The sequence below is a fragment of the Crocodylus siamensis genome, chromosome 4, assembly GCF_052110815.1.
Source record: "Crocodylus siamensis isolate JL-2025a chromosome 4, ASM5211081v1, whole genome shotgun sequence".
NCBI classification, from domain to species: Eukaryota; Metazoa; Chordata; order Crocodylia; family Crocodylidae; genus Crocodylus; species Crocodylus siamensis.
Genome location: NC_143398.1, coordinates 29,233,331 through 29,259,450, shown reverse-complemented (window position 1 = coordinate 29,259,450; position 26,120 = coordinate 29,233,331). Strand labels below are relative to the sequence as shown.

The window sequence follows — 26,120 nt, the reverse complement described above, 5'->3', positions numbered from 1 at the left end:
ACAGCTGTATATTTTTATAGATATAATTTGTCCGAGTTTAAGCAGAATTATAAATTTAATTAGCATCATGATGTTTGCGTTACCTTTTTTGGTTGTTTTCATTTCAGATATGCTCTCAAATTTCTCAAGCTTTCAATGCTTAAGACATGATCTTTCAATGAAGTCTTTCAGTTGTTATTACCCAGTTTGTTACTAGGATTTTTTGACTCAACCAAAAAGTGCACTGGACTTCAGGCTCATTGGGGCTGGTATAACTTTCCAAATACTGACTAATCCCAAACCAAATGCTAGTTGTGATATACTATTTTAAAATCAAGCATTTGTTGGTTGGTATTATGATTAAGATAATGACTGGTAATTTTTCCCTTTAATAAAAAGTGGATAAATCATTTTAGTTAAGGGTCATGAGATTTTAATATCAAAACTGTTTTGCATAGAAGTCAAATATCCCTTATTTTACAAGGAGCATTTAAATATTTTAGTTATTAAGAATAAGAAAGAAACATACTCCATTTATGCTGGAGCAAAGTTCATAAAATTTTGGAATCTGCTGTAGTGCAAGGTCATGACTTAATAATTAAGGTTCTTCTCAAGGAATAGTCATGTCATCATTGATTAATTTTTCTCCGAGAACCCACAGCCCAAACAATTACAAGTTAGTCAAGTTAAAGAGCCCCTCCTCACACGCCTCTTCCCCTTTGCCAAAGAAGGATAACATCCCTTTTATCACATAGGCCAGACCCATTTTATCACATAAATCCATTCCTCGGTTTGGGAAATGTTAACCCCCTCTCCTGCCACCTACAAGTTTAAGGCCCAATCTACACAAACTACAATTTTCTTATAACAAATTGCATGATTTTAGCAGAGAGATGAGAGTCAGTCACATTCTCTAATGATCAGTTTTCTGTGGCAGAGTTCTTGGAATGTATCTAGATGCCTGCTCATACTAAAAGTACCTTACCAGGTACCAAGTAGGGAAGATCTGCACTTGTTATCATACCTGAGCTAAGATCAAGTTTTCCCATGGAATGTCTGTCAACCTAAGATGTGTCATAAACAAAGCTTCTTGCTAGACCACCCTGTTTTGATGGAAGCCACAGGATTTCCTGCCGATTCACCTGCCTACCAGGGAGCCAGGTAGCTCTTGAGAAATCCAGCTCCCAAGTCTGCAGTTCTTTCAGTAGCTCAGGCTGCACGATGGACTCCCAGAGTTCCAGATTCTCAGTTCCTCAACCACCCATAAAATAAACCCCGGGAACTCCAGTTCATTCACAAACCTGCCTGGAGACTAGTCCGCTCTAGAAATCTTAAAACAATACTCTGCATGGAGGGGAGAAAGATGGGACCACACTGACAATCTTTTTGATTTGTCCTAAATACAAATCTTTGAATACCCCAGATTTCCCAGTTTGGACCTTGCAGTAAACACACACACACATACAATCCAGGTTCCCAGACAACTCTATTAGAAAGATTTATGTATTTTTCTAAGTAACTCGGGTTCCAGCAGACCAAAAATAAAATGTCATATTTACCTGAATCCAAGATGAGTTTTCCTTTCAACTTTGGTAAAAATATTTATCTTAGATTTAAGTAAAGACTGGGCAAGCAACTATTGCACCTCCAGACAGGCCTGGGGGTGGGGGGCAGCAATAGAGAAGCACAGGTAAGAGGGACATACAGAGCAAGGGAGAACATGGGAGAGCAGTGCACAGAGCCGGGGTAGCACAGGGAAGGGGCATATGGAGCAACTGGGGAACCTGCTGCACCCCCAGCCTCAAACCTGACCTGGTCTGGCTGGCTGCTCTGTGGCCCCAGTAGAGACAGACACAGAGCAGCTGTAAAGGTCGTCAGCGGTCCCTCAGAATTGGTGGTAACTGCAGTGTGGGCAGCGGCAATGGGACAGGAAAGGAATAAGGGACATGGAGAAGGCTGCCTGTCCCCTAGTCACTGGTCTTCCTGCCACTACTTTCCCTGTGGCAATGGAGTAAGGGGAAGAGGAAGGGAGAAGAATGAATTTACAAGGACCCTCCAATAACTAGACTGAAGAAATGGAAAATTAAAACAAATTTATAGTTTTCCATGTCTAGAATCTAATGACAATGGGCCATATTAAAATTCAAAGTAGTCTTCAATTTAGGTGCATACGGTAATTTCCTCTTCAACATACAGCTTTTTATGGAAGTTAGAAGTATTATTTCACATTAGAGTATGAAACAGATTCTTACAGAATTGAAAATGGAGATATCAAGCACTAAATATTTTCACATTGTCATCACTAAGGAAAACCACCTTGTGAATCTTCAACCACAAGTACAACCATCTCAAGTTTTGAAAAAGCAGTTAGAAATAAACCTATACGCTGGAAACCAAGTCAGCTTGTTTATAGTAACCAGATATCCAAGTCTTTGAAAAGCCAGCTTGGTTCTGAGAAAGTATCCTGAGAAAAAAAGAAATCAAACTAGACTGGAGATAGGCCAGGTATGCCTGCATTATGCACTGTCCTTGCAATGCTTTACGTAAACAAATAGTAATATATGCAGAACAGGTTTTCATTCTCAAACCACCCCCCTCCGTCAGCATGAGGGAAAATGGAAAGCTGACAAATCTGAGGCAGACTGACTACTTGACAGCTAGTCCCCATATGTTCTGTCTGCACAACTTGCAAGTGTCATCTTAACGCTGAATAATCGTGGTTAGAAACTTGAAAAAAAATCCAACCTCCTCCTCCCTCCCCCCTGCCATAAAAACCCCATAATAATTCCAACATTCTCAAAAGGAAATACAAATACCACACACATGCCTGTCACCTTCTTTCACTTCAGCTAAGTGTTTTATGGAGTTAGAATAAAAGGCAGCTTTAAAAGAACAAAAACATTTATGTGAATGTAGCATAGGAAAGTAGTAAGATGTTATATTACTTGAACTTTTATTTATTACAAAAGGTACGTAAAGAGGCTGTGAACACTAATACCCCATGTAATACTTCATTGCCCAAAAGAGAGAAAAAGAATGGGTAGAAACTTAGACGTTTACAAACTGAGAACAGGATAAAGCTACCCAGCACTGGCATTAAAACTAGGGGTGGGGGGCAGAATTCAAACACAATTCAGCCAGAACTATGCCCGAATGTTATTTTGTAGCCTGGTCACAAACAGCAAGCTTCAATCTGCAGCACAGACAGGGAGTAACTATTCTGGCAAAAGCCATGTTTAAAGCCCACTGCCATACACTGAGCCTATAACATAGCTTTTGAACGATGCTGCAAGTTTGCCATGTTAGATGCTTGTGATTGCTTCAGTAGGAGATAAACTGCAGATGAGTCTTGATTTTTAGTGGTTCTAGGTGCAAGAAAACTTGTTATGTTTGGATGAAACAGTACTGCTAGCTTGGAAAGAACTTTTTAAGTTAAGCTTTAAAGATGCTATTTTCCCCTCTTTCTGCTTTCCAAACTGGTATAGGAGAAGACAGGTTAACAACTTCCCCAAAACTCAGTTTGTACTAAATAATCAAAACAAATTAAACTCTATAAAATTAGGAGTGATATAGTGGATGGAGGAGCAACAGAATGCTTGATTAATAGCCTGAGCCAAAGATGCAGCTTTAGGCAAACTAGACATTAGAAAAAAGTCAGTTCTCAACATCACTTTCTCAACATCACCAAAAAAGTTATGCCATACTTCCACAAGGATGTATAGCATATCTGCAATAAAGGAAAGGGATCTGATAATACCATAATGTACAAATCATTCCATTTTTCCAGTGCTGCAAGACAATAAGCCAGGACCACATTCTGAGAGGAAGGCATGACAAAAAACCTTCCCTCACATATAGCTCTCTCAAAACCTGCTCAAACAACCAGAAGCTTTATACCAGTGTTATAGTTTTATTTTCCAGATCCATTTGGAGAAAGCAAATGACTTGCATTGAGAATCAGGTAAGTGAATCCAGTTGCTAGTTATTTAAGATTACCTGTTCCATTGACTTGCGTCGGTGGTTTTGCAGGTTGCTGAGTTGTAGGCAGCTCTTCTGTTCTGTAAAGAAAGAATAGGAACAAGAAAAAAATGTGAATTACTGTAGAACTTGGGTATTTCATGCGTGTAATTTCCCATAAATGAAGCCAAATGCTATTAGTGTTTATCTACAGCTTGCAGGGTGTCCTCTGCTGAGAAATGGAAATGCTTTCAATGTTGCCACGATTGAGGCAACACAGAGAGGGGCTGGAGGAGAAGCACAACGTGTTTCCATGGCAAACTTGCAATAAATTTAGCACTAAAATTCAAAAAAAAAATTAATCCATGGAAATAGCATACAATTGTTATTTATGGCTAAAGCAAGTCCCTCCTTCACTGCATAAATACAGACAGACAGGCTAGGGTATCATACTGCAGAAAAGGACATGGGGCTTCCAGTGGACCATAAATGGAATGAGCCAGTGGTTTTGGGTGGTTTTTTTGGACAAAAAGACGCCACAGCATGCTTGCTTGCATTAACAGAAGTGTTGCTTGAAAATAGAGGGAAGTGATCTCTCTGCTCTAATCCAAAGCTGACAAGGTTTTGCCTGGAGCAGTGTGTGTAGTTTTGGGCTCCACACTTCTAGAAGGATATGGACAGACTGGAAAAACTCCAGTGGAAGGTGACAAAAAATTAGAGGCCTGGGAAACACGACTTGGCAGAAAGCCTGAAGAACTAAGGTTATTTAGTACAATGATTCTCGCTTGAATTGCCACTTCACCCTCAGCTGCCACGAGATCCTTTTGGAGATACCACACAATACTAGCACTGTTAGGTATATAAACGCCTACATATAATTCACAAAATAAACCCAAAAATTTCACAAAGGAATCCACAGGGTCAAAAACACTCTGACCTATTGTGCTCTTTCCAAGTTCTCTTTTTCAAGAAAAACTCTTCTATTAATTCTCTGTAGTAAAAAAATAAGCAAAAGCTAAGAGCAGGCATTTTATGAGGGAGGTTGAGAATTACTAATTTAATCTGGCAAAGAGAAGACTGAAAGGGGATTTAATAAAGTCTTGTAAAAAGATGGACACAGGCAGGGGACAAGGCAAGGAGCAATGATCTCCACTGCAGCAGGTGAGATTTACGTTGCATTTTAGGTTTAATTTTCTAACTATAAAGGTAGTTAATAATTGGAACAAGCTATCCAGAGAGGCTGTGGAATCTCCATTCCTGGAACTTTTCAGGACCTGGTTTGACAAATATTTGACAGGATGTTTAGTCAGGGATGACTTTGCCTTGTGCAAGGGGTTGAACTAAACCTCCTGGCTAAGTACAAGCAGTCAAAAAGCCCTAGGCTGAATTGATTCCATCTTTGCACATTAGTCTAAACTGCAAAGATTGAACCAATAAACAAATGAACAGACAGTCACTTGCAATTCAGGAAATGCAGCCACATGCCTGCAGTGGCTCAAGCCAAAAGACAAGGGGTGCAACAGCACGGTTCTCTGGCACACAGCCAGCATGGGCTGTGTGTTCGTTTCTTCTTCCTGATACCCCCGAGGTCTCTGGGATTAGCAGTCCACAATCACTGCAGCAGGACTCATGGGGGACCTGAATTTCCCAGACATCTGCTGGGAAGAACAGTCAGCCAGGTCCGAACGCTCACGTAGGTTCTTGGCCAGAGTGCAGGATCTCCATCTAACCCAGGAGGTGCACAGCCCCACCAGGGGGGACGCCTTGTTGGACCTAGTGCTGGCCACGGGTGATGACCTGGTGAGGGGGCTGCGGGTGCTCGACCATCTGGGCGACGGTGATCATCGCCTGCTGGAATTCACCATCCAGCGCAAGGTGGCAAAGGCATGAAGTAAGGCAGCGGCCCTAGATTTTAGGAGGGCAGACTTCAACGAGCTAAGGAGGATAGTTGGAGAAACACTGAGGTCCTGGAGGGGAGGGGAGCCGAGTGTCCAAGGAGAGTGGTTGCTGCTTAATGAGATGATTCTCCAAGCCCAAAGGAAGGTAATCCCAACAAGGATCAAAGGGAGCAGGAGAGCACACAAGCCTCCATGGCTCACCAAAAGCATCCGGGAATGTCTCCCTGCTAAAAAGGAGGCTTACACCCAATGGAAAGAAGGGGTCATCACCAGGGAGGACTATTCTGTAGTTGCTCGGGGATGTAGGGGGGTAGTTAGGAAGGCCAAGGCAGAGATGGAACTGGGGCTAGCTTCCCAGATTAAGGACAATAAGAAGTCCTTTTTTAAATACGTAGGGGGTAAAAAGAAGGTCCCGGGTAATGTGGGACCCTCGCAGGACGTCATGGGCAACTTGGTCGTCACACCAGACGGCAAAGCTAACATGTTTAACGATTTCTTTGTCTCCATCTTCCTAAGTAGGGACCAGAACAGCCACCTCCCTGCTGGGCCCCCCTCGGGCCCCGGGGGAGGCACACCTGGGCCACGGGTTACTGAGGATTTAGTTAGGGAGCTTCTGGAGGAGTTGGACGTATTCAAGTCAGCCAGCCCGGATGATCTCCACCCTAGAGTTCTAAAGGAACTGGCCGAGGTCATTGCAAGTCCCCTGGCACAACTTTACGAGCACTCGTGGTGCTCTGGTGAGGTACCGGAGGACTGGAAGAGGGCCAACGTGGTCCCCATCTTCAAAAAAGGCAGGAAGGAGGACCTGGGAAACTATAGACCGGTTAGTCTTACCTCGATCCTAGGCAAGCTGTTCGAGAAAATTATGCTGGCACACATCCAGGAGGGGCCAGCAGAGGACTGCATGCTTAGGGGCAACCAACATGGGTTCATCAGTGGCAGGTCCTGTCAGACCAAACTGGTAGCCTTTTACGATCAGATCACCAGATCATTAGATGCAAGGGTAGCAGTGGATATAGTCTTCCTGGACTTCCGGAAGGCTTTTGACACTGTCTCTCACCCCGTTCTCATTAAGAAACTGGGGGGGCTGTGGTGCAGACACCCACACAGTCAAATGGGTCGCCAACTGGCTGGTGGGCCGCACCCAGAGGGTGGTAGTGGATGGGTCCTTCTCAACCTGGAAGGACATGGGCAGTGGGGTTCTGCAGGGCTCAGTCCTTGGGCCCGCGCTGTTCAACATCTTCATCAGTGATTTGGATGAGGGGGTAAAAAGCACCCTGTTCAAATTTGCTGATGACACTAAGATGTGGGGGGACGTGGGCATTGGAAGGATGCAACAGGCTACAATCAGACCTAGACAGGTTACAAGGGTGGGCGGACGAGAATAGGATGGGCTTCAACACAGACAAGTGCAAGGTGATGCACCTTGGGAGGAACAACCGGCACCATACCTACAGGCTGGGGAACTCCCCTCTTGTCAGCACGGAGGCGGAAAGGGATCTGGGGGTCATCATTGTCTCCAAGATGAACATGGGCTGGCAGTGTGGGGAGGCAGTCAGGAAGGCCAACCGCACCTTGGCATGTATCCACAGATGCATCTCGAGCAGGTCCAAGGAGGTGATCCTCCGCCTCTATGTGGCACTGGTCAGGCTGCAGCTGGAGTACTGCGTCCAGTTCTGGGTGCCACACTTCAAGAGGGATGTGGACAGCATGGAGAGGGTCCAGAGGAGGGCCACTCGTATGATCAGGGGACAACAGGGCAGGCCCTACGAGGACAGGCTATGGGACCTGAACCTGTTCAGCCTCCAAAAGAGAAGGCTGAGGGGGGATCCTGTGGCCTGTTATAAACTAGTCAGGGAGGATCAGCAGGCATTGGAGGAGTCACTGTTCCCCCGTGCACCGCCAGGAGTGACCAGGAATAACGGTCACAAGCTGGCAGAGGGTAGATTTAGGTTAGCTATCAGGAGGCGCTACTTCACGGTCAGGGCGGCTAGGGTCTGGAACCAGCTTCCAAGAGAAGTGGTGCAGGCTCCTACCCTGGGGGTGTTTAAAAGGACATTAGATGAACATCTTGCTGGGGTCATTTGACCCCAGTACTCTTTCCTGCCGTGAAAGGGGGTCGGACTAGATGATCTGCTCAGGTCCCTTCCGACCCTAGAAACTATGAAACTATGACTCTGCAGGGCTGATCATCAGTTCCTCTTCCTGCTTCCAGGTGCCTTTGGGATTTGTAGTCCAGTCAAAGCCAGCACTAAAATAAGTTAGAAGGGCAGGGCAGCTCTGCGCTCAGAGGAAGGTGGGTTTAACCCCCCTCCCTAGCCCCAAACCCCAGCAAGTGTTTGCCTGGGGCCGGGGGTAGTGAGCCATCCCTCATAGCTCCAGCTAGGGAGCAGAGGGGCAGAACCAGCCCTTGCTCTCTGGAGCACACAGCACGACCCAGCCCAGGGCTGAAAAGCACGCTGGGGGACTCTGATTTAACATGAACTAGGAAGGCGTCTGGGACACCAGTTTGACCTAAATCAGTTAAGTCTGATACTACATTCAACCAGATTTATCTTAAACCAGTTTCATCCATTTTGAAACTGGTTTATGTGCACTGAGGTTATGCTCTGTTACAGGCTTAAACCAGTTTCTGATCACTTAAACCAGTTTGCATGTAACTTCTGTCCCTAGCCCCTGACGTCCCTTCCAGCTGTAGCTTTTTAGGTTTCTATGACTGTTCAAATCCTTCCTCTAGTTCTATACCAACTCCACAGCACAGCTCATTTCTAAAATACCCACTCAGGTAAGTATCGTACTGAATATTAACCCATGTCTGTGCTCTATATACAGTATAATATTTCAGTCCCAATCCTCAAAGCATGAACATTTATCAGGGGTTTGCAACTCCTTTGCCTTTCCTACTTTACAAAGCAAGAGAGAGTCCAAGATGTAGCAAACAGACAAGCACAGTGCTAGAACAAATTCATCACTATATTCCAGAAGTTTAAGTTCTGCCATTTCTATGAACAGCCAAGTACTCCTCAACTTCACCAAGTTAAAGAATCACATGACACAAGTTACACACGCAAGCTACGGTTTAAATTCTTCTAAAAAGAATGGACTATGTAGTAATTTCTATTCATACCTTCAGACTGCCAGGACTTCTATAAAGCTAGAAGTATGCTGAAGGCAAACTCCAATATACACAACATGGTTAAGAGCTAGGACCCTAGTGAATTTATGATGGAAGTGGGCTGCACAGCAGCTCCTTTAATTTTGCAGGTTCCCACCCACACGCCACCCCATGCTGATTGGCTACGGGGCCCCAGTGGCCTTGGTGCTTGATGCTGACCACCTAGGAGGCAAAAACAGCACTGTATTTAAAACTGTGGTTTTCACCTCCCTGCCAATCAGAAGCCAAAAGTCAGGCCCCTTGGCCAATCAGCAGGTGGAGATGGGGGTATATGAGGGAACCTGTAAAGTCAAAGGAGCTGCCATGCAGCCCACTTCTCCTGCGAATTTGGTAAGGCCCTAAAAATAACAGAACACCTCCCGCCATAGGCAATGCATGGCGTGAGGTACACCCCCCGCCCGATTTATGTGCATGGACGCATGGGGCTACAGACTGGCTGGAGTGAAGACCCAGCAGCAGCAGGGGTGGCAGTGGTGGTGTGATTTCTGTGCCGACGGTGGGACACGCAGCTGCACCCTTGCTGGCCAGCACCTGGAAGCAGCAGAAGCTGCAGGACAGAGTTGTGCCCCCCGCCACTCCCCCATTGACATCTGCACAACCTCTATGTTTCCAGAGAAACTACATAGCACAGGCTGTAAAATGCTTCACTACCACATAATTAACACTGTTTCCAAACTTTCTACTTGCAGCAACAATCGTGGACATGTTGCATATCATCCTTCAATTACAATGCAAGTACTATCAATAGAATTTTCCCCTATAAAAAATGAACAAACAAGACACAAATCCTAAGCAATCCTCCAGCCACTGTACAGACTGTAAGGTGCAGAAGTGCAAAGGACCTCTGTTATTGGACTTTTTTGTAATAAGAGCATACTGTTAGCACATATGCAGCTTACAGTCCATTATAACTAGAGGTCTACCCAACTCTTGGAGGCAGGCAGCCAATTTCATGGGCAGACCACAGAACCAGCTTCCAATTGCAAGGGCTTATCATGGCTGGGGCTCCCACAGCCTATGATTGGCCAAGGAGGCCTGGTGACCCAAGTCTCCGCCACTGATTGGTTGGAGAGAGCTGTCCATCGTACTGCCCCACCCCTCACACTGCAGGTTCACTGAGAGAACTATCCATCAAGTAGTCCTGCCTCTTACCACTGATTGGTGGAAGGGGTGGTGCCACATGACAGGCAGCACTCTCAGCCAATCAGAGGGGCAGGGTGGGAGTTGCTTGTTGACCTTCGTGCTAATATCCTCCCTCCACCCTTCTCCTGGCCAGGCCAAGCTGCGTGGCCAGGAGACTGCTGACTCCTACTGCGAAGCCAGCATTTTTAGTAAGATTTTTTTTCCCCGTGAATTTCACAGAGATCATCCAATTTCCACAGAAGTCACACAATCATGATTTGGAAAGGTCCCCATTTATAGCCCCTAACTTCTTCTCTGCAATTCTGCAACCTGTATTTGTGCAGGAGATTGTTCCATCCCAATTTCAAGGCTTTGCACTGGTCCTTGTTAAATTTTATCTGACTGATTTTAGATCATTTCTCCAGTTTTATCCAGGTCTTTCTGGATCCTAGCCCTACTATCCAGAGTGTCTGCAACTCTGCACATCTTGGTGTCATTTACAAGTCTGATGATGGCTCACACAACTGCTTCCTCCCAAATCACTAAAAAAGATATTAAGCGATACCAGATTCAGGACAGATCCCTGGAGAATCCCACTCGATACTTCCTCTCAACTACATATTATTCCACTGCCATAAGGATTCAACCAGTTATGTTTGACAGCCCTAATCTAGATGAAATTACTCTAAAATGGAAATCCAGTGCTTTGGAGCAGACTTGATTAATCAAATCTTACAAAGCATGCAAGATGATGCACTCAGCACTTTGTCGCATGCACGTGTATAAATGGTGAAATGCACTTCAGCATGCAGAAAATGGCAGCATTGTGCTTTTGAACTAAAACACCTTCAAAGTGTTTCAGTTCAAAAATGTGTCACCGCCATTTTCTCAGCACTGACACGCATTTCACCATTTATACAAATGTAAGCACCTGGCACTTCAGTGCGTGCATGTATAAAAATGCCATATGGCTCAAAGAGCCTCTCTATCAAGCCTACCGGGCTACTGGAAATTGGGGGTGAGGGGGTTGGGAGAGGGGTGGCCTGATGTGGAATTTGATGCCCTTTGGCACTGCTGGCCACAGCTTGCACCACTGCTCCCGGAACCCTCCCACTGCTGGTGGGCCCCCAGCCCTGGAGCCTACCACTTCCAGTGCACCCTTCACCACCACCAGCTCTGCTGCTGTGAAGCCTGACAACAGCCTCCCTCATACTATAGTCCCTGCAGTCCAGATCCAGACTGGGGCTCCAGGTGGATGTGGCACCCTGATCTAGACCACTGGTTTTCAACCTTTTTTCATTTGCAGATCCCTTTGAATTGTACATGTGGGTATTTACACACTTTTGATTGATCATAGTCATCTTCTGCAGACCCCTGAGATGTCTGGGGGTCTACAGACTACAGATTGAAAATCATTAACCTAGACTACATTTCCTTAGTTTACTAATTATAATGTCAGGGGTGACCATCAAAAACTGTGATTTAAAAAAAGAAAAGAAGAAAAAAGAAAATCAAGGTATAGCACATTAACTGTGTTCCCTTCTATTTGGCGCACCTCAATGTAAAGATGTGAACCCACACAAGGTTTGCTTTAAATCAAAACATTCTCCAACCTGCACAACACAGTACAGCCAGGGGAGGCATGTCATGCACAGTAACAGAAAGCCATTACACAGACAAGAAAGAGAAAGTCAGTCAGTTGTCTTTGCAAAACAGTTCAGAGTACAGTTTTGCCCGACTCAACCCTGTGTTATGCACAGTCCATTTAAATGGGTCAAAGAGAATTAGATCAAAGACTTAAAAGATTCTAGGACTGCCAAAAAAACAATCTTGTAACGACCAGGATCAGTCACAACATACTTAACAGGCAAGGATAAAGAAACATGAAAATTATTTCCCTATAAAATACTTAAATCCAAAGAACTACCTTGACAGTGCATAATAAGATGAAACTGAGTGGGGAGGGCAACTGCATAAACAACATCCATGGCAGCGTTTAAAGAATTGGCCAGGTAAGTCTGAAACTGTTTGCAGCACAACATTTTTAAGACACAGAACAATAGGCAGAATTATTACCCTGCATAAGTGTTTATTAATCAAAGCTACCACCAACAGCTTCAGGGGAAAGTGAAAGGCTAGAGTCGGGCAGGCAGATGGTAATTATCCAAATAAGTGCCCTGTCAGGACACTGGGATTCACACTTGCATTCTTACAATGATAGAAGTACCATGGTAGTCTATGTCCACAAGCTGTCTATGCCTGGGCATTAAGTCTCATTTGAAAATAATGATACCTTCAGTACCACAGACCCCTTCTCTCCCCATGTTTCTAAGGGGAGAGATTCTATCATCTGATTAATCAGAGCTAATTTTAAGATATCAACCCCCATCAGGTAGCAATTTCTGGTAGAGATTTTTTTGCTGGAAGGAAAGAAGGAATAAGAAAATGTCTCAATTACCATCTGCCTACCATTCAACCCTTATGCCACTCCACACCCTCCCCCTATACACACACACCCATTCTCCCCACCCACAGCTTGGCCTTACAGAATCATCAGGTTAATCGCAATCCAGGGTAGGTCTTGCTACACCTGTTAATCAATCAAGAACTGCAATTAACTGCTCCACAGAGATCTGTCTTAAGCACCAACAAATATTTACGTTTCCAGCTTATGGGTCTATTGGATCATGTGCCAAATCCTAAATCCAGGAAATATCCAACAGATAGTCTGTAATACACACATTCCCAAGAAAGGAACAGTCTTTCTGCAGTTCCTGAGCTCCCCTTTAAGCCATGAAAATAGTTGAAGGATTGACAATTATTTTCCCCTACAGCTCCATAGAAGTCTGGAGCACAGAAAAAGCCAAGTTCCTAAACCTGCCCCATACCCAGACCAAACAGGATCAGTCCCACTGACTAAAACTCTTGCCTAGAAGAGGAATAAGGGAAAAGGCAAATGCAAAATCATTCTAAGGCCTGAGCTGTGAGATTCGACTAGGCCATATTGCTTACACAGCTTGCTATTTCCTAGACTTGGACTTTCAGACTAACATACAGAAAGGTCCCTGTAGAAGTAGCACAAAAAAATATCGGACTCATTTGTGTTTAAACATACTGCAACTAGGGAAGGATAAAATTATATTTTGAGAAGTGCATGAGTAGCAAGAGAGGTGCAATATTATACAGTGGCAGAGTACAACTGGAAATGCTAGAAACACAACCAAAGTATTGTGTTTATAGCTCCATCCATGACTCATTAGTTAAGGAAACCTGACACAGGACACACAGGTTTATTTAATACATTTCTCAAAAATATTGTGCAAGGGTTAAGATGTACTGAACCAAAGTATTTTCTGAGAGTAGTTAGCAGCCTCCTCCCTACATACTTCTCAGACAGACTCTTCTAAAGATCCCTTCTCAACATCCAACTGAGAAAGCTGGTTACAAAAGCTTATGCATTCCTGATTTAGTCAGTCTGTAAGGTGCAAATCTACACAATTGAATGACGGCAAGTAAAGTGTTTTGAACTCAGTGTACTCTTGCCATAAAATCTACACATAAGAAAGTGATTTTTCCTATTTGTTTAAATTCTTCTATGAAGCAGAAAATCTACAGTTACATAAATATTAACTTCTTTTTCAGCCTGCTTGAAGTCAGACACATTTTTATATTCATCTGCATTTTTCCCATCTAGGAGTTATATGCTTATGACTTCTTTGATAACAGAAGTCAAGGAAAGCACTCAGATTTCATCAACAAAGCTGTACAGAGTCATAGAATCATATGAACGACGTTAGTGGGATATAAAAAGTTTCAAACTAGATAAAGAAGTCTCAGGGGTAAGTACTGTAAATGCAACCTGCCAATAACTCTGCCATGTTATAAATAAGAGAGACATGAAGTGCAGCCAACTGGGTGTCTCAGCAATCAGCATTCTGAACTGGCAGGCAAGAGGGCCAAGCAAGAATGTGACGGGTCCTGGTTTCTCACTAACCAACCTGGCAGGGGCTCAGATTCACTGAACAGACTGAGCCTACTTGGATCATATAGGGGGGAATGCCACGTCTCCATGGCAATTCCAAAGGCCAAATGGACCAAATCAGCCATGACCAGAAATCCCCAACCAAAAGCATCATACATGACAGCACAAAATGTGACAGCCAAGCTTTGCCAAGAACCGGAGGTGGTGAGAAGCAGCACATAAAAATGGAAATGAGGTAGAGGTAAGGGAAAAAGTGCAGCCTGTGCAAAAATGCCTTCAGAATGTGTCCCTTTTATAGAAGGCACCTCCATTATGGTAAATTAAATATATATATCTATATATAGATATATCTCTATCTCTCTGAAAAAAATCCACATTTTTTAAACCAGAAGTGAAGACAGAATATCAAACTGAGCCAAATTAAAAAACTAAAGAAGTAGTTTTATAATGAAAAATAAAAGACTAAAAATCACGGACACCACTGCAATAATTATCCTTTTTCTTTCTAAAATACGGCAATGAGCCTGCAATTCTCACTAGATAAAAAATGCTGTTCATTCAAATGCCCATTTCAAATAATTTAGACACTATACCACTGGCGAACTGCCATGAGCCTCAGCTGCTGTCACAAAGCCCTGAGTAGTCCCAGACCATCCCTGCAGAAAAGCCTGTGCCTAGTGCAACAGCATTCTCGAACACTTACTTTATAAGCAATGCATGTTGGTGGGGGGAAGCAGACTTGCTAAGTCAGAATAATTAGAAGTCCAGAAGAGGAAGACAGTCCCCTTAACCATCCTATCCCTTCATTGCATTCTAACTGCAATTTCTGCATTTATCTAATTACTTTCATCATTCCTATTTCACTGCTATATGATCACCTCTCAACAACATAACCACCACCACATCTTTCTTCCTTGGTATTCAACAAGACGATTAGTTTAATTAGTCACATTTGTGCAGAAGGATGAGTGACTTTTTTGCATTTGCAGAAAAGTATTTGAAGGCATTAACTAAAACGTTCAGCATTTAAATAAACAGCCTAATATTTCTTTATAATTAACAGCAGGATATACCGATATCCCTGGTGTCACTTTATAGATTAAATATTACTGAAGCAGACTACATTCATCCCTGATTGTCTATTAATTATAAGGGGGGGAGGAGCCCAAAAGAAACATAAGGATCACAGACACCTCATTACACTTGTCTCAAGGACTAAAAGGGTTAGTATGGGGATAGTGGAATCTTTGTGGAGGGAAAAAACATATTGCCTTTATCTGGCAGTGGTGTGGCTGCTCTGGGAAACTGAGATATTCTGGCATGCACAGTTCAAGATTGACATTGAGAAGTGAAGTGGGCTCACAAAGGTTGGAAAACATGTCTTGTAGCAAGAGATTCTAGGAGCTCAGTATTTTCCCACACCCCATAAACCAAGTTTAAGGCAATTTGATCCATCTATAAAACATCTATCTAAAGTACACAGCTTCTCAATGGGTTCTTCAGTTTATTAGAAGCAACAGCTAATGTAATTTAATTCCACTTAGTGCTGGTGTGGCCTCAGCTAGAGCATTGTGTGTAGCTTGGGCACCACGTTTCAAGGAAGATGGAAGCAATTGGAGGGAGTCCACAGGAGAGGAAAAGGAATGTTCAGAGGTGTAGAAAATGTGCCCCATTAAAAAAAGAAAATATTGAAAGAACTGGGTTTTTTTAGTGTATAGAAGTAAATACTGTGTTGTGACATAACAGCCTTGGAACAAGTAAAGAGCAGCTGCAAAGCAACTGTACTCCACAGGGTCTTGCAACTGCAACATGAGAGATTTAGGTTAAGCACTGGAAGGGGGGAACCAAGCCACAAACATGCTAACTTATCTAAGAATACTTAAAACCAAGAATAGATTTCTTAGGGGAAGTATGGAATCTCATCTCTGGAGATTTAAGAGGAGGTATGAAACATGTGCAAAGAGTGGTCTTGATGGTCTTGCCTTTGCAGCAAGAGGAAGAACAAGATGATCTTTTGAGATCCACCCATAAACGACTGGTGCCTCCTGAGACATTTATAGGTGGCAGCATTGGCGGCAAGCGGGAACCGCCCACAGACACCAATGAGAGGGGAGGAAGGCGGGGCGGTAAGTGGCAGCCCCCCGCAGAAACCGGTGGCAGTGGCCAATCTCGGGGAGGGGGCATGTGCCCCCCCTGCCCCTCCTACGCTTTGCCTATGGATCCACCCCAACTTAGCTTTGACTATATTAGCATACGTACCAGGGTCTACATGGCACAAGGTAGGCGCTATGCAGGGATACCCAAAATAAATAGCTCTTTGTCCTCCAAAACCAGCATCTACAAAGCTCATTTAATAAAAATGTTAAGCCCAGGCTAATAAGCTCTGCTTCTCAGCAATGTTAAATTTGTTCAAGTATCACACCAAGCTAAATTTTGCCGCTTCTGCATGAGGGCTATCTTCAGTTAACCCTGTGCACGCATACCTTACAGACCTTAGCTGTTATAAAGGATTTCTCTTACCTTGCCTTAAGTACATCACTGATTTTTTGTTCTAGTTCCAATCTCCTCTGCCGCTCTTTCTCTAGTTCTTGTTTTAATGTTTCAACATTTGTTTCTTCTCTCAACTTTCTGAGCTCCTCCTCTGTTAAGAAGGGGAGGGGAAAATATTTAGTTATCTTTTAGTGCTACAAGTTAAAAAAGAAAATTACACTAACAAGGGAGCAATTAATTGGACCTTGTCTTCCGGAAATTTGCACAGACAAAGATCAAGTAATTACATAGTATATTATATCCAGTGGAAGTTATCTGCTCCTCATGAAAATAAATCTTTCTATTCCTCCCCAAATGCACCCACATAAACTATACCAGCATGACATTCAGTAAGGAATTATTGAAAAGATAAAAATAGCACAATAGCATGTATGGATAAGTATTTCTATATTTATTATATCAAATAAAGGCTTGAGTGTTACAATCTACAATAGACTTCATCCCCAAAATAGGTAAACTTTTCTAGTTACAGAAAAAGTGTTCCTTACATCACTATATAGTACAAGAAACATAGAGGAACTCTATTTCCCCTTTAAAATGGGGACACATAAACAGTACTAGTATGAAACACCTTTGAATTCAGGGAAATTTATAAACTTTGTAGTTCAAGCTAATTGTACCCAGGCTATAGGTTATATTTTTACAGTAATAATTTCAGTCTTATTAATACACACATATTGAGCTAACTCAAATAGCGCAACCAATGCAAAGCCTATTTAATGGCTAATTAATCTTGCCTTTCTTTTTTTGTTAGAGAGTTCACGGGTAGTATCTGTTTTCAGAACTCCACATTAGGCTAGAATGCAAAAGGGTTCAGTGTCACTGTCAGCACATCTTTCAGAACAGGTGCACAAAGGCATGATGAAAAAAGATAGGAACTCATTAAAATTTTAAAAAATTAAAGTTACTCTGCGCACGCGTGCATGCATGTCATGAATTTTTAAACTGCCTTGACATTAAAAATCAGAACAACAGTAGTGTGTGTCAAGCTTACAAGCAAACAAAACAAAGGGAACTGGCTAATTCTTTTACCACTGCAAAAACTTGAATTTCATAGTAACAAAGAACACACACTTGTGGACTATGTCCTGTCATCTAGTAAATACTCTGCGATAAGTCACAGCCCTTTCTTGCAAGTTTTAGCCAATTGTGTAATTCTTTAAATTGCAAGTACATTTAAAAATTAAATACAATTATAATTACTTCATGGCAGAGGAATATGACAGCTCATTTCTCTTATCGTCCTAAAAATGAAACCTTCCAATGAGAAAAAAGCGAACCAAGGGGCCAAACATGTGACACCGTTCCTTTTATTGCTATGTTACTGATACAATTCCACCAATAACTGCAAGAAACACATCATTGCCATGTCAACAATCTCCCAAAAAAAGGAATGGAAAGAGCTACCTGCCTTCCCCCCAACACCTAATGGAATTTCCTCCAGATTCGAATTGTGGCATATTAAACAGGGCAACGAGAGGAAAATTTTGAAGCTACTGCAGGTATTGTATCTCTTCTATGAATAAACATAACAGTCTGAGTGTACGAGTGATCTTATACATGAAACCATTCCTGATTAACTCCATGTGTTGACACTTAAAAACAACAGAGTCTTGTTCCAGAACGTCTGGTGTAAGCCCACTACGAAGGTGCATTCAAGTTTAATTAGGAGCAGCTACTGTTCCTTAGAATTCATAGCCTGCTTTACTGTAGGCTAATTTTCAGAGACAAATCCTAGAGTTGACGAGCAAAGGATGGAAAGTAGGTTTAGTCATAACTTACGTGAAATACTGCAAAAGTATTAAGTGATGCCTGACAGCAAAGTTAAAAACTGATCCGCTGGAGAGAACTGCTGGGGCAAGGGGGGGAGGTGGGAGGAGCATTTCTCAAAAGCATTACAATATAAAGGAGCACCCTTTCCACGTACAAATATGCAAGAAAACAACCAAATGGCATCTAGAAGTCTCAGAAATAACAAAAGTTTTAGACAGTGCTGTTTTTCTCCAGTGCCTTTTGTTGTTTTCACTAACTGCACCATCTACCATTCCACTGAGACATCAGGGATTTGAAACCTGAAGAGGCCAAAAATGTGGTTTTTGTGACACATTCTCTCTGCCCCTTTGTGCAAAAAATGAAAACAGTAATTCTGTGGAAAAAACCTGATGGTTTAAATGAAAACAATTGCAATATATCATGAAAAGGTGGTACAAATAATGAACACCATATTTATGGCATCCCAACTCTCAAGTGCATGACTTGATAACTTGAATCAGAACTCGTAGTACAGGTGATCTCTTTTATTAAACCAACTAGATACTTGCAACAAAAACACCTTCCGAAAAAGCCCCTGTATCCCTGACCTGGTAACCTAACTCCCCTGCTAGAGCTTTTCTGGCAGTTCCCAGGCATTCTCAATCATGTACAGTCCTGCATGTGCTGCTTCGCAAACATATCAATACATAAAAGAAAGAAAGGGGGAAATTTTGATTTATAAACCCGGCAAAATGTTAACCAAATTTCATAGCATACAGGCACTTCTCTCAACCCAAGGCGAAATTTCAGAGCTCTGCTGCAGATGATGAGACCTGGAACTACTTAAAGAAGGCTTCTATAAAAATCTTTTATCATGGAAACCTTTTGGGCATCATCTCAACTCCTGAGCTTCACAGGATGGATTGGATATTTACTGTACCCTCAGACAGACTGGAGTTAGCATCTAAACTGCAACCCCTGCTGCTGGGATTTGACTTCATAGTACCGTAACAGGCCCCTCATATAAAAAAAGGCCATATTTCAGCACAGGCTTTAACTTTTCAAGGATTCCTTCCAGCCCAAAAGAAGATTAATTAAAACTGAACACACACAGGTGGAAGAGTACAGCTTTACTGGATCTCTAATGCAGACTTCAGCTCTGAAATCCATGGTAACTGCAAAACAATGTACATTTTAAAAAATAAAATGAGGTCCTCTGTTATACTCTTTACAATCACTGGTCCTGCTATATCAATAAAATGAAAAGCAATTTATAAAGAGTGACTAAAACAATAAAGGAAAGAATAATTATGCTTAGAGTAGGTTAAGATGGCATATTTCAGCCCAAGAGACCCCATACAACAGATCAGCAATGGTATTTGGCATGCCAGATGAAATTCCAAACTAAAGTTTGGTGCTTCAATTATCCCAAGACATCTTATCCCTCACTGATCTCTTCATAAATACCATAGGTAAAGTCAATTTGGAACTTCATGGCAGCTATATAAATCAGGATTTTATTAATATGCCAGAAAACCAAAACATTTAGAGAGTTTCCTAAAAATTCAAGAGGTTACAGTTCAGATGGCACTGACAAAAAAAGAGTGACTACACCCCATCTGATGAAGAGGAAACAGAAATAGACTCTGAAGTCTCAATGTATTTAGACGACTAAAATCTTACTCCCTAAGCTGTCAAAGAGCTAAAACAGTACTGCACTTTGAATAAGACTTGAATGTCTGAATAACAACATGCAATGTTGCCAACTAGGAAAAGCATAGGACTGTAAACTAGGGGTTCCTACAAATGTGCACGGAGCCTGCTCCAACGTGCTGGAAATCCAGTGCATCAGAGCAGACTTGATTAATCGAGTCTGCAGGAGCATGAAAATTGATGAGCTCCGGCAGCCTTCTTGCATCATGTGCATCAGTGACTTGTGGGCACTTTTAATTAACTCAGCTCGTTAATTAAAGCACCCAGCCCTGCAACCCACAGCATGTGTAAAAATGCCCTTAATTCCTAATTCCTTGCTAAAATGTGCAGTAAAGCAGAAGTTTCTCTCAATATGGAACATCAACATTGTGTGCGTCCCAAGGCCGGGGGGACACAGCGACAGCCTGCAGGTGGTGGCAGCAGTGTCAGCAGTGGGAACATGGCAGCAGCAAGTGGGGTGCTCCTGCAGGCAGCTGCAGCGGTGTCAGCAGCAGTGAGCGTTGACTGGCGCTCAGTGACCCCCTGCAGACACCACCGGCGGTGTCGGCAAGCGGCAACTGCCCACAAGCGCTGCCAGCAGCATCTGCCAATCTCTGGGGATGCACCACCAACCTGGGGGGGGGGGGGGGGGGGGGGGGTTCAAATGCACCTACGTGCACCCCTATGCGTCACCAATGACATAGAACAAAAGCTGCATCATATATTACTTTGTAAAGGGTACAATGCAGGCAAGGTTCTTTGGTAGACGTGATGTCTTTTATTAAACCAACTGAGTTGGGCATGATATACGTAGTAGAATTGGCATGATATACGTAGTAGAACTGCTTGATAAAAATCTAGAAGTACAAGCATCATGTTCTGCTAACGGAAAAGAACATGACCATATATCACCTTCCAGTGCACAGCTGGGGTACAGCCTATAAAGTGAGATTTAAGTTTACCACAGCAGTACAGTATTTACCCTGTAGTATATCGAATCTGAGGAGGCCTAGTCGAATAGTGTGACTATATCCTCTCATTAAAACAGTTAAATACTGCTGTTTCCCAGTATACCCAAGACAGAAATAGTTCTTCTACATCTGTGTTAATTATTTTAAAGCCCACTATGACCTCCAAATACTGTTTCAATTCAAGCATATTACGTAACTGGTACTGAAGATACGCTAAATCCCAGTCACATACATTCAAACTGGATCTCATCAGCAGCATGAGCAGTGCCAGATGCTGTAAACTAACAACAATATTCAATCTTGCTGGCAATACCTCTCCCTCCCTCAGCAGAAGTAAAAATGTTATTAGCGAACAGTTTTCTAGAGACAGATGAGAACATAGGACCCTGCACATAGCTGCTAAATAGTACATAGCTGGTATATGTTGATGGAATCGAAAACTTGCAGGTGGCCCCACAGCCTAAAGTAGTCCAGGGCATAGCGGGTTAAGAAGTTCTAGTGTCCTGGAGTAATAGGAAGAGAGGCGAGTCACCACTCTGTGCCTATGTGGTTACCATGCACGGAAAGGTGTCAAGGCATGCTGAAGTAATGCAATCTAACATTTACAGTTTTCCAAGAGGCTCAGCTCCATGGAAATGCTTACAGAACATCAGCATCATTCAGAGATTAAAGCCAAGAAGATTATACTGGTTTCTTCAATAATGATAGAAAAATCAAGGCCATTATCCCAAACAATGATAATAAACCATGAAGATTTGAATGATGCAATATGGCCTGGGGGCATACTGCTGGCACAGAGCACTGGACAGCAATTTCAAAAAACCTGCTTTAATTCCAGTATTTGTCTAGAAGCTTGTTTTATTTCCAGGTGTGGTGATCCTGGGCAAAATCAACACTATTGAAATGAAGTGGGTGTGCTGATATACTGGCCATCTTCATAAAAGTGTAAAGAACTATGGCTAGATGAGGCATTATATCATTAAGTCCAGATATTCTTTCTATTCAAAAGGTAGAGATCAGTTTTTCTCCTCCCTTCAGTAGTAAGTAAATCCAACTGCTCACTCAAATTGAAGTTTTGCTTTTCTGCTGGATGCAAGCTTACAAAAGGCACCATTACTGCTCCTTCTCACTTTCAAATTCACAATATTGAACAAGATGAGCCCACCAGGGTGAGGAGGAACATCACTACAGACTTCCCAACAAAATCCTTGTCTTGTCACCTATTGCCTAGTGCCACAGGTGAAGTGCTTCCTCTACTGAGCTGAGTACAAACAGTCAAAAAGCCTAACACTAAATCTATTCCGTCTTCATAGGTTAGTCTAAGGTGCGTAGATTGAACTAGTAAGCAAGTGAATAGACATTCACTTTTGATTCCAGAAATGCAGCCACATGCCTGTAGTGACCCAGGCCAGTAGAGCCTGCCTCCCTGCTTTGCTACAGCAAACAGCTTGACAGTTCTGCAGTAAGACACTTAAATCTGGAGGGAATCTGGGACAGAAGTTCAATAAACTGATTTAACCTAAATCAGTGAAGTCTGATACTACATCCATCCAGGTTTATCTTAAACCAGTTTCAGTCATTTTGAAAGCAGTTCACTGAACAACTGGGCTAGGGACAGACATTTAAAAAGCCTGAGCCTGAATTGATTCAATCTTTGCAGGTTAGTCTAACCCCAAACTCAATGTTTATCACCCCATTAAGAAAACAGTAGAGGGACTTTACCGGCTACCTGTTGATTCTGCCTTTGACACAGCACAGCACAGCACATACCAGAGCCAGCATGTAGTCTCCTAGCTAATATGCAGATACCTCTCAGCAAGACAGAGGGGAGGGGGGGAAGGAAAGCAGCCTGCAAGTCTCTGCCACAGCTGCAGCCAGAGAGCAGAGGGGAGGGGCCAGTTATGCTGCAGAACAGAGCTCCACCCAGCCCAGAGAGCATGCTGGGATGCTGGGGGTGTCTTGTTCAACTTAAATCAGCCAGGAGTGGGACAGAAATTGCATAAACCGATTTGACCCAAATCAGTTAAGTCTGATACTACACTCAAACATGTTCATCTCAAAGCGGTTTCAGCCATTTTCAAACTGGTTTATTTGCACTGAACATCTGTTCCATTACAGGTTTAAATAAGTTTCTGATCACTTAAACCAGTTTATGTATAAATGTCTGTGTCTACCCCTGTTGTGTTACAAATTTGAACCAGTTTCCAATCATTTATACCAGTTTGTGTGTAATTTCTGTCCCTAGCCCTGGAGGCAGGAAAGTAGCATTTGGACAGAGCAATCGTCCACTCCTATTGCCTATTCTTCAAAGGAAGTAACAACTTTTCTTTTTCAAGCAGCAACCCAAGAACCAGTTCCACAATCTAAGCCTACTGAAAATCCAGAAATTCTAGGATGCTATATTTCTTCACTAGCCATTCCTTTCATCTCTTTCTCACCTCTCAGTTTCTTGCTTGCTTTCAGGTTTGGTTTCTATGCTTGGAATGAACTCCTCACTCCCTATATACTTGTAGGATTGGCCTCAGCATTTTATGGAAACCCTGAAAATATTTCCAAGGTGCCTTCCCCTCCTTTGCTCATCTCACAGGTATAGCCAAGTTCCAGTCATAATCGTAGCACCACCACTCTCAAAAGTTAGCCAGATCCTTCCTTTTTCATGTCCTTGTGAATTTGCAGATTCACTAGAATCTGACAGGCTGTGTCATGAGTGTTTCTGCTCTGGCCTTGAGCTTGTGACCTCTGAGCTGTCACCCATGCACCTTAGGGCCTGTATCGCCCCAGCCCCAAGTTAGCTAAATGATTCCATAAAATGCCACAAGCTTAACAGTGACTCATATTTAAACAAACACAGGCATTTTTTAGTGATTCCCCTCTATCAACCCAGCTGCTGCCTCAAAATTTGGAGCCCCAGTGCTTATTTCTTTCAAGTCCTGAATTCAATTTACACTAGTGGTACCCTTTCTAAGGCAACAGGACAGGTGCTTGCAATCCAGCTGCACCCCAGGACACCATTCCCCTCCACTAGAGAAGGGAGGAAGGGAGTTTACTTCAGATAAGCAGTGCCTGCCTAGAGGAGGGAAGGAAAGAAGAGCAGGGGGGACTAGAGGGAAAATCAGTGGCATGGTGGAGAGCAGAGAAGGAGATGCTTTGGGCTGAGCTGCTTGCCACTAATCCCGTGTTGTGGGCCAGATCTAGTCAGTTTGGGGTCTGAATCCAGCCCACCAGCCATAGGTTGAGCACCACCAGTTTACACTTATGTCTGTCCTTGCAGCAAAAGCAGACCGGAGAACACCAACACTCAAAAGATTCTTCTTCAGATTTCTGATTCATAGTAATAATCCTCATCATCACTGGGAAAGCCATGACTCTTGATTTTGCAGGACATGACAAACAGTCCTGGCACCAAAAAGCCCTTCTCTTGCTGCAAGTCCTTCCCTAAAACTTTAATAAAATCATCCTGTGTGACCCTTTTCTATAACCAAATTAGATATGTTTTTCTACTCTTGCACTGCTGTCTGTCATGTAGGTTTGACTAGAACTAAAACCCCTTGGGGCAGAAAATTTCTACTTCTTGGCAAAGTTTAAAAAAAGTAATGCAGAAATTCCTAAATACATATATAGACACAGGTGTACCACATTTAAGTATATACCTTGCTTAAGTGCTCTGTGCATGCACAGAACAGTCTAAAATATTGCATGCCTTAATCTCATCCTGCCTGAGTCACCACTGCAGGGGTTGGCAACCTTTTGCCGCTCCTGGCCAGAGCCGGTGACCCAGCCGCCTGCTGTAGGCCATTAAATTGTATTGCCCTTGTAGAGCTCAAGCCACCAGTGATCCGCAGCCAGGGTAAGCACAATAGCAGCATGGAGGGCTGTGGAGCGGCACAGCTCCATGCCACTGATCCGATGGGCTGTCCCAAGGCAGGTACAAAATCTCCACACGCTGGATCCAGCCCATGGGCCATAGACTGCTGACCCCAGCACTGCAGACACTGCTATAAAGCAACACAGAAAGAAACAATACTGGGTTACATATTATTTCATGAAAATGATATCAATTGTTACAGTTCCAATATATGGTCTAGAATGCCTCTCTCCCTTTAACTCACCCAAATTCAAAACCACTTTCCTAGATTATTTGGTTTAAATGTAACCTAACACTTTTAAGCAACTCAAGACTTAACCTACAAAAGCATTTACACAAGATGTGGGACTATAATTTATTCATTAAAATAAGGATAATTGATATAGTTGAAGTTTGTTTAAGAGAGTTATGAGAAAAAGTTTATATCCTGAGCGTAGGATTCACTCATGTGTATTTGTTTATAGAAGAAGCATCTCATTGATGATGTACTTTAGTCTCAGGTGTCATATTTTTTAAACAGGAAATAGGTGGGTGAACATCCGAGCACTGCAGAATCAAAAAAAGGTAGGTCAGCATCTTCCTGCATGATTATAATTCATCTACTTGTGACATTTAACTGCTTCCCACTCAGTGGTAAGAAGCATGATTTATAAATTTCTTTCAAGTATGTGGAAAAATATTAAGAATGGCTACAACAGGAGTTCAAAATGTGTTCCCTGTATATATCCAGATAGAAGAAAATGCAGCAAATCGTTGCTCCTTATTCCGAGTGACATCCCCTCTCTATCAATTTACATATCAACTCCAAGCTATTTCACTTCTTCAAAATGCAAAGGGACACCTCACAACTAGTCAAACCTGCTGCCAAAGAAAGTGTTGTTTTCGCTTCACTAAGACTGCTCCAAATGTACTAGAGCACAATGGTAAAAAAGACATCAATAGCTTTCCTTTGTAAATTCTCATTTCTTAATCATTTTTCTTGAGCAGTTAGTCCATCTTTCATCTGCATGGGTCATTCACACAGTAAGAAGGAAACAAATGTTTTAATAGGAAAATAAGATTTTTAGGCCATAAATGCAACTGGAAGCATTTATGGACAGATGCACTAGAAATTAAGTTTGTTTGTATAGTGCATTAAAACTTGTTTTCCTCTCCTTAAATGCATTCCATTTCTTCT

The 26,120-nt window shown here is 42.8% G+C and overlaps 1 protein-coding gene across 2 annotated transcripts in view; it reads right to left on the bottom strand.

The window, feature by feature from the left end:
• The window catches only part of GRAMD4 (GRAM domain containing 4), a 109,668-nt gene that overhangs the window by 28,716 nt on the left and 54,832 nt on the right, over positions 1-26,120 (bottom strand). For both annotated transcript variants that reach the window (XM_090042085.1, XM_090042086.1), the window contains exons 4-5: positions 16,634-16,754; positions 3,976-4,037 (exon numbers count right to left, since the gene is read on the bottom strand). In XM_090042085.1, the coding sequence (XP_089898211.1) occupies positions 3,976-4,037; positions 16,634-16,754 (183 nt within the window). The remainder of the gene's footprint in view (positions 1-3,975; positions 4,038-16,633; positions 16,755-26,120) is intronic.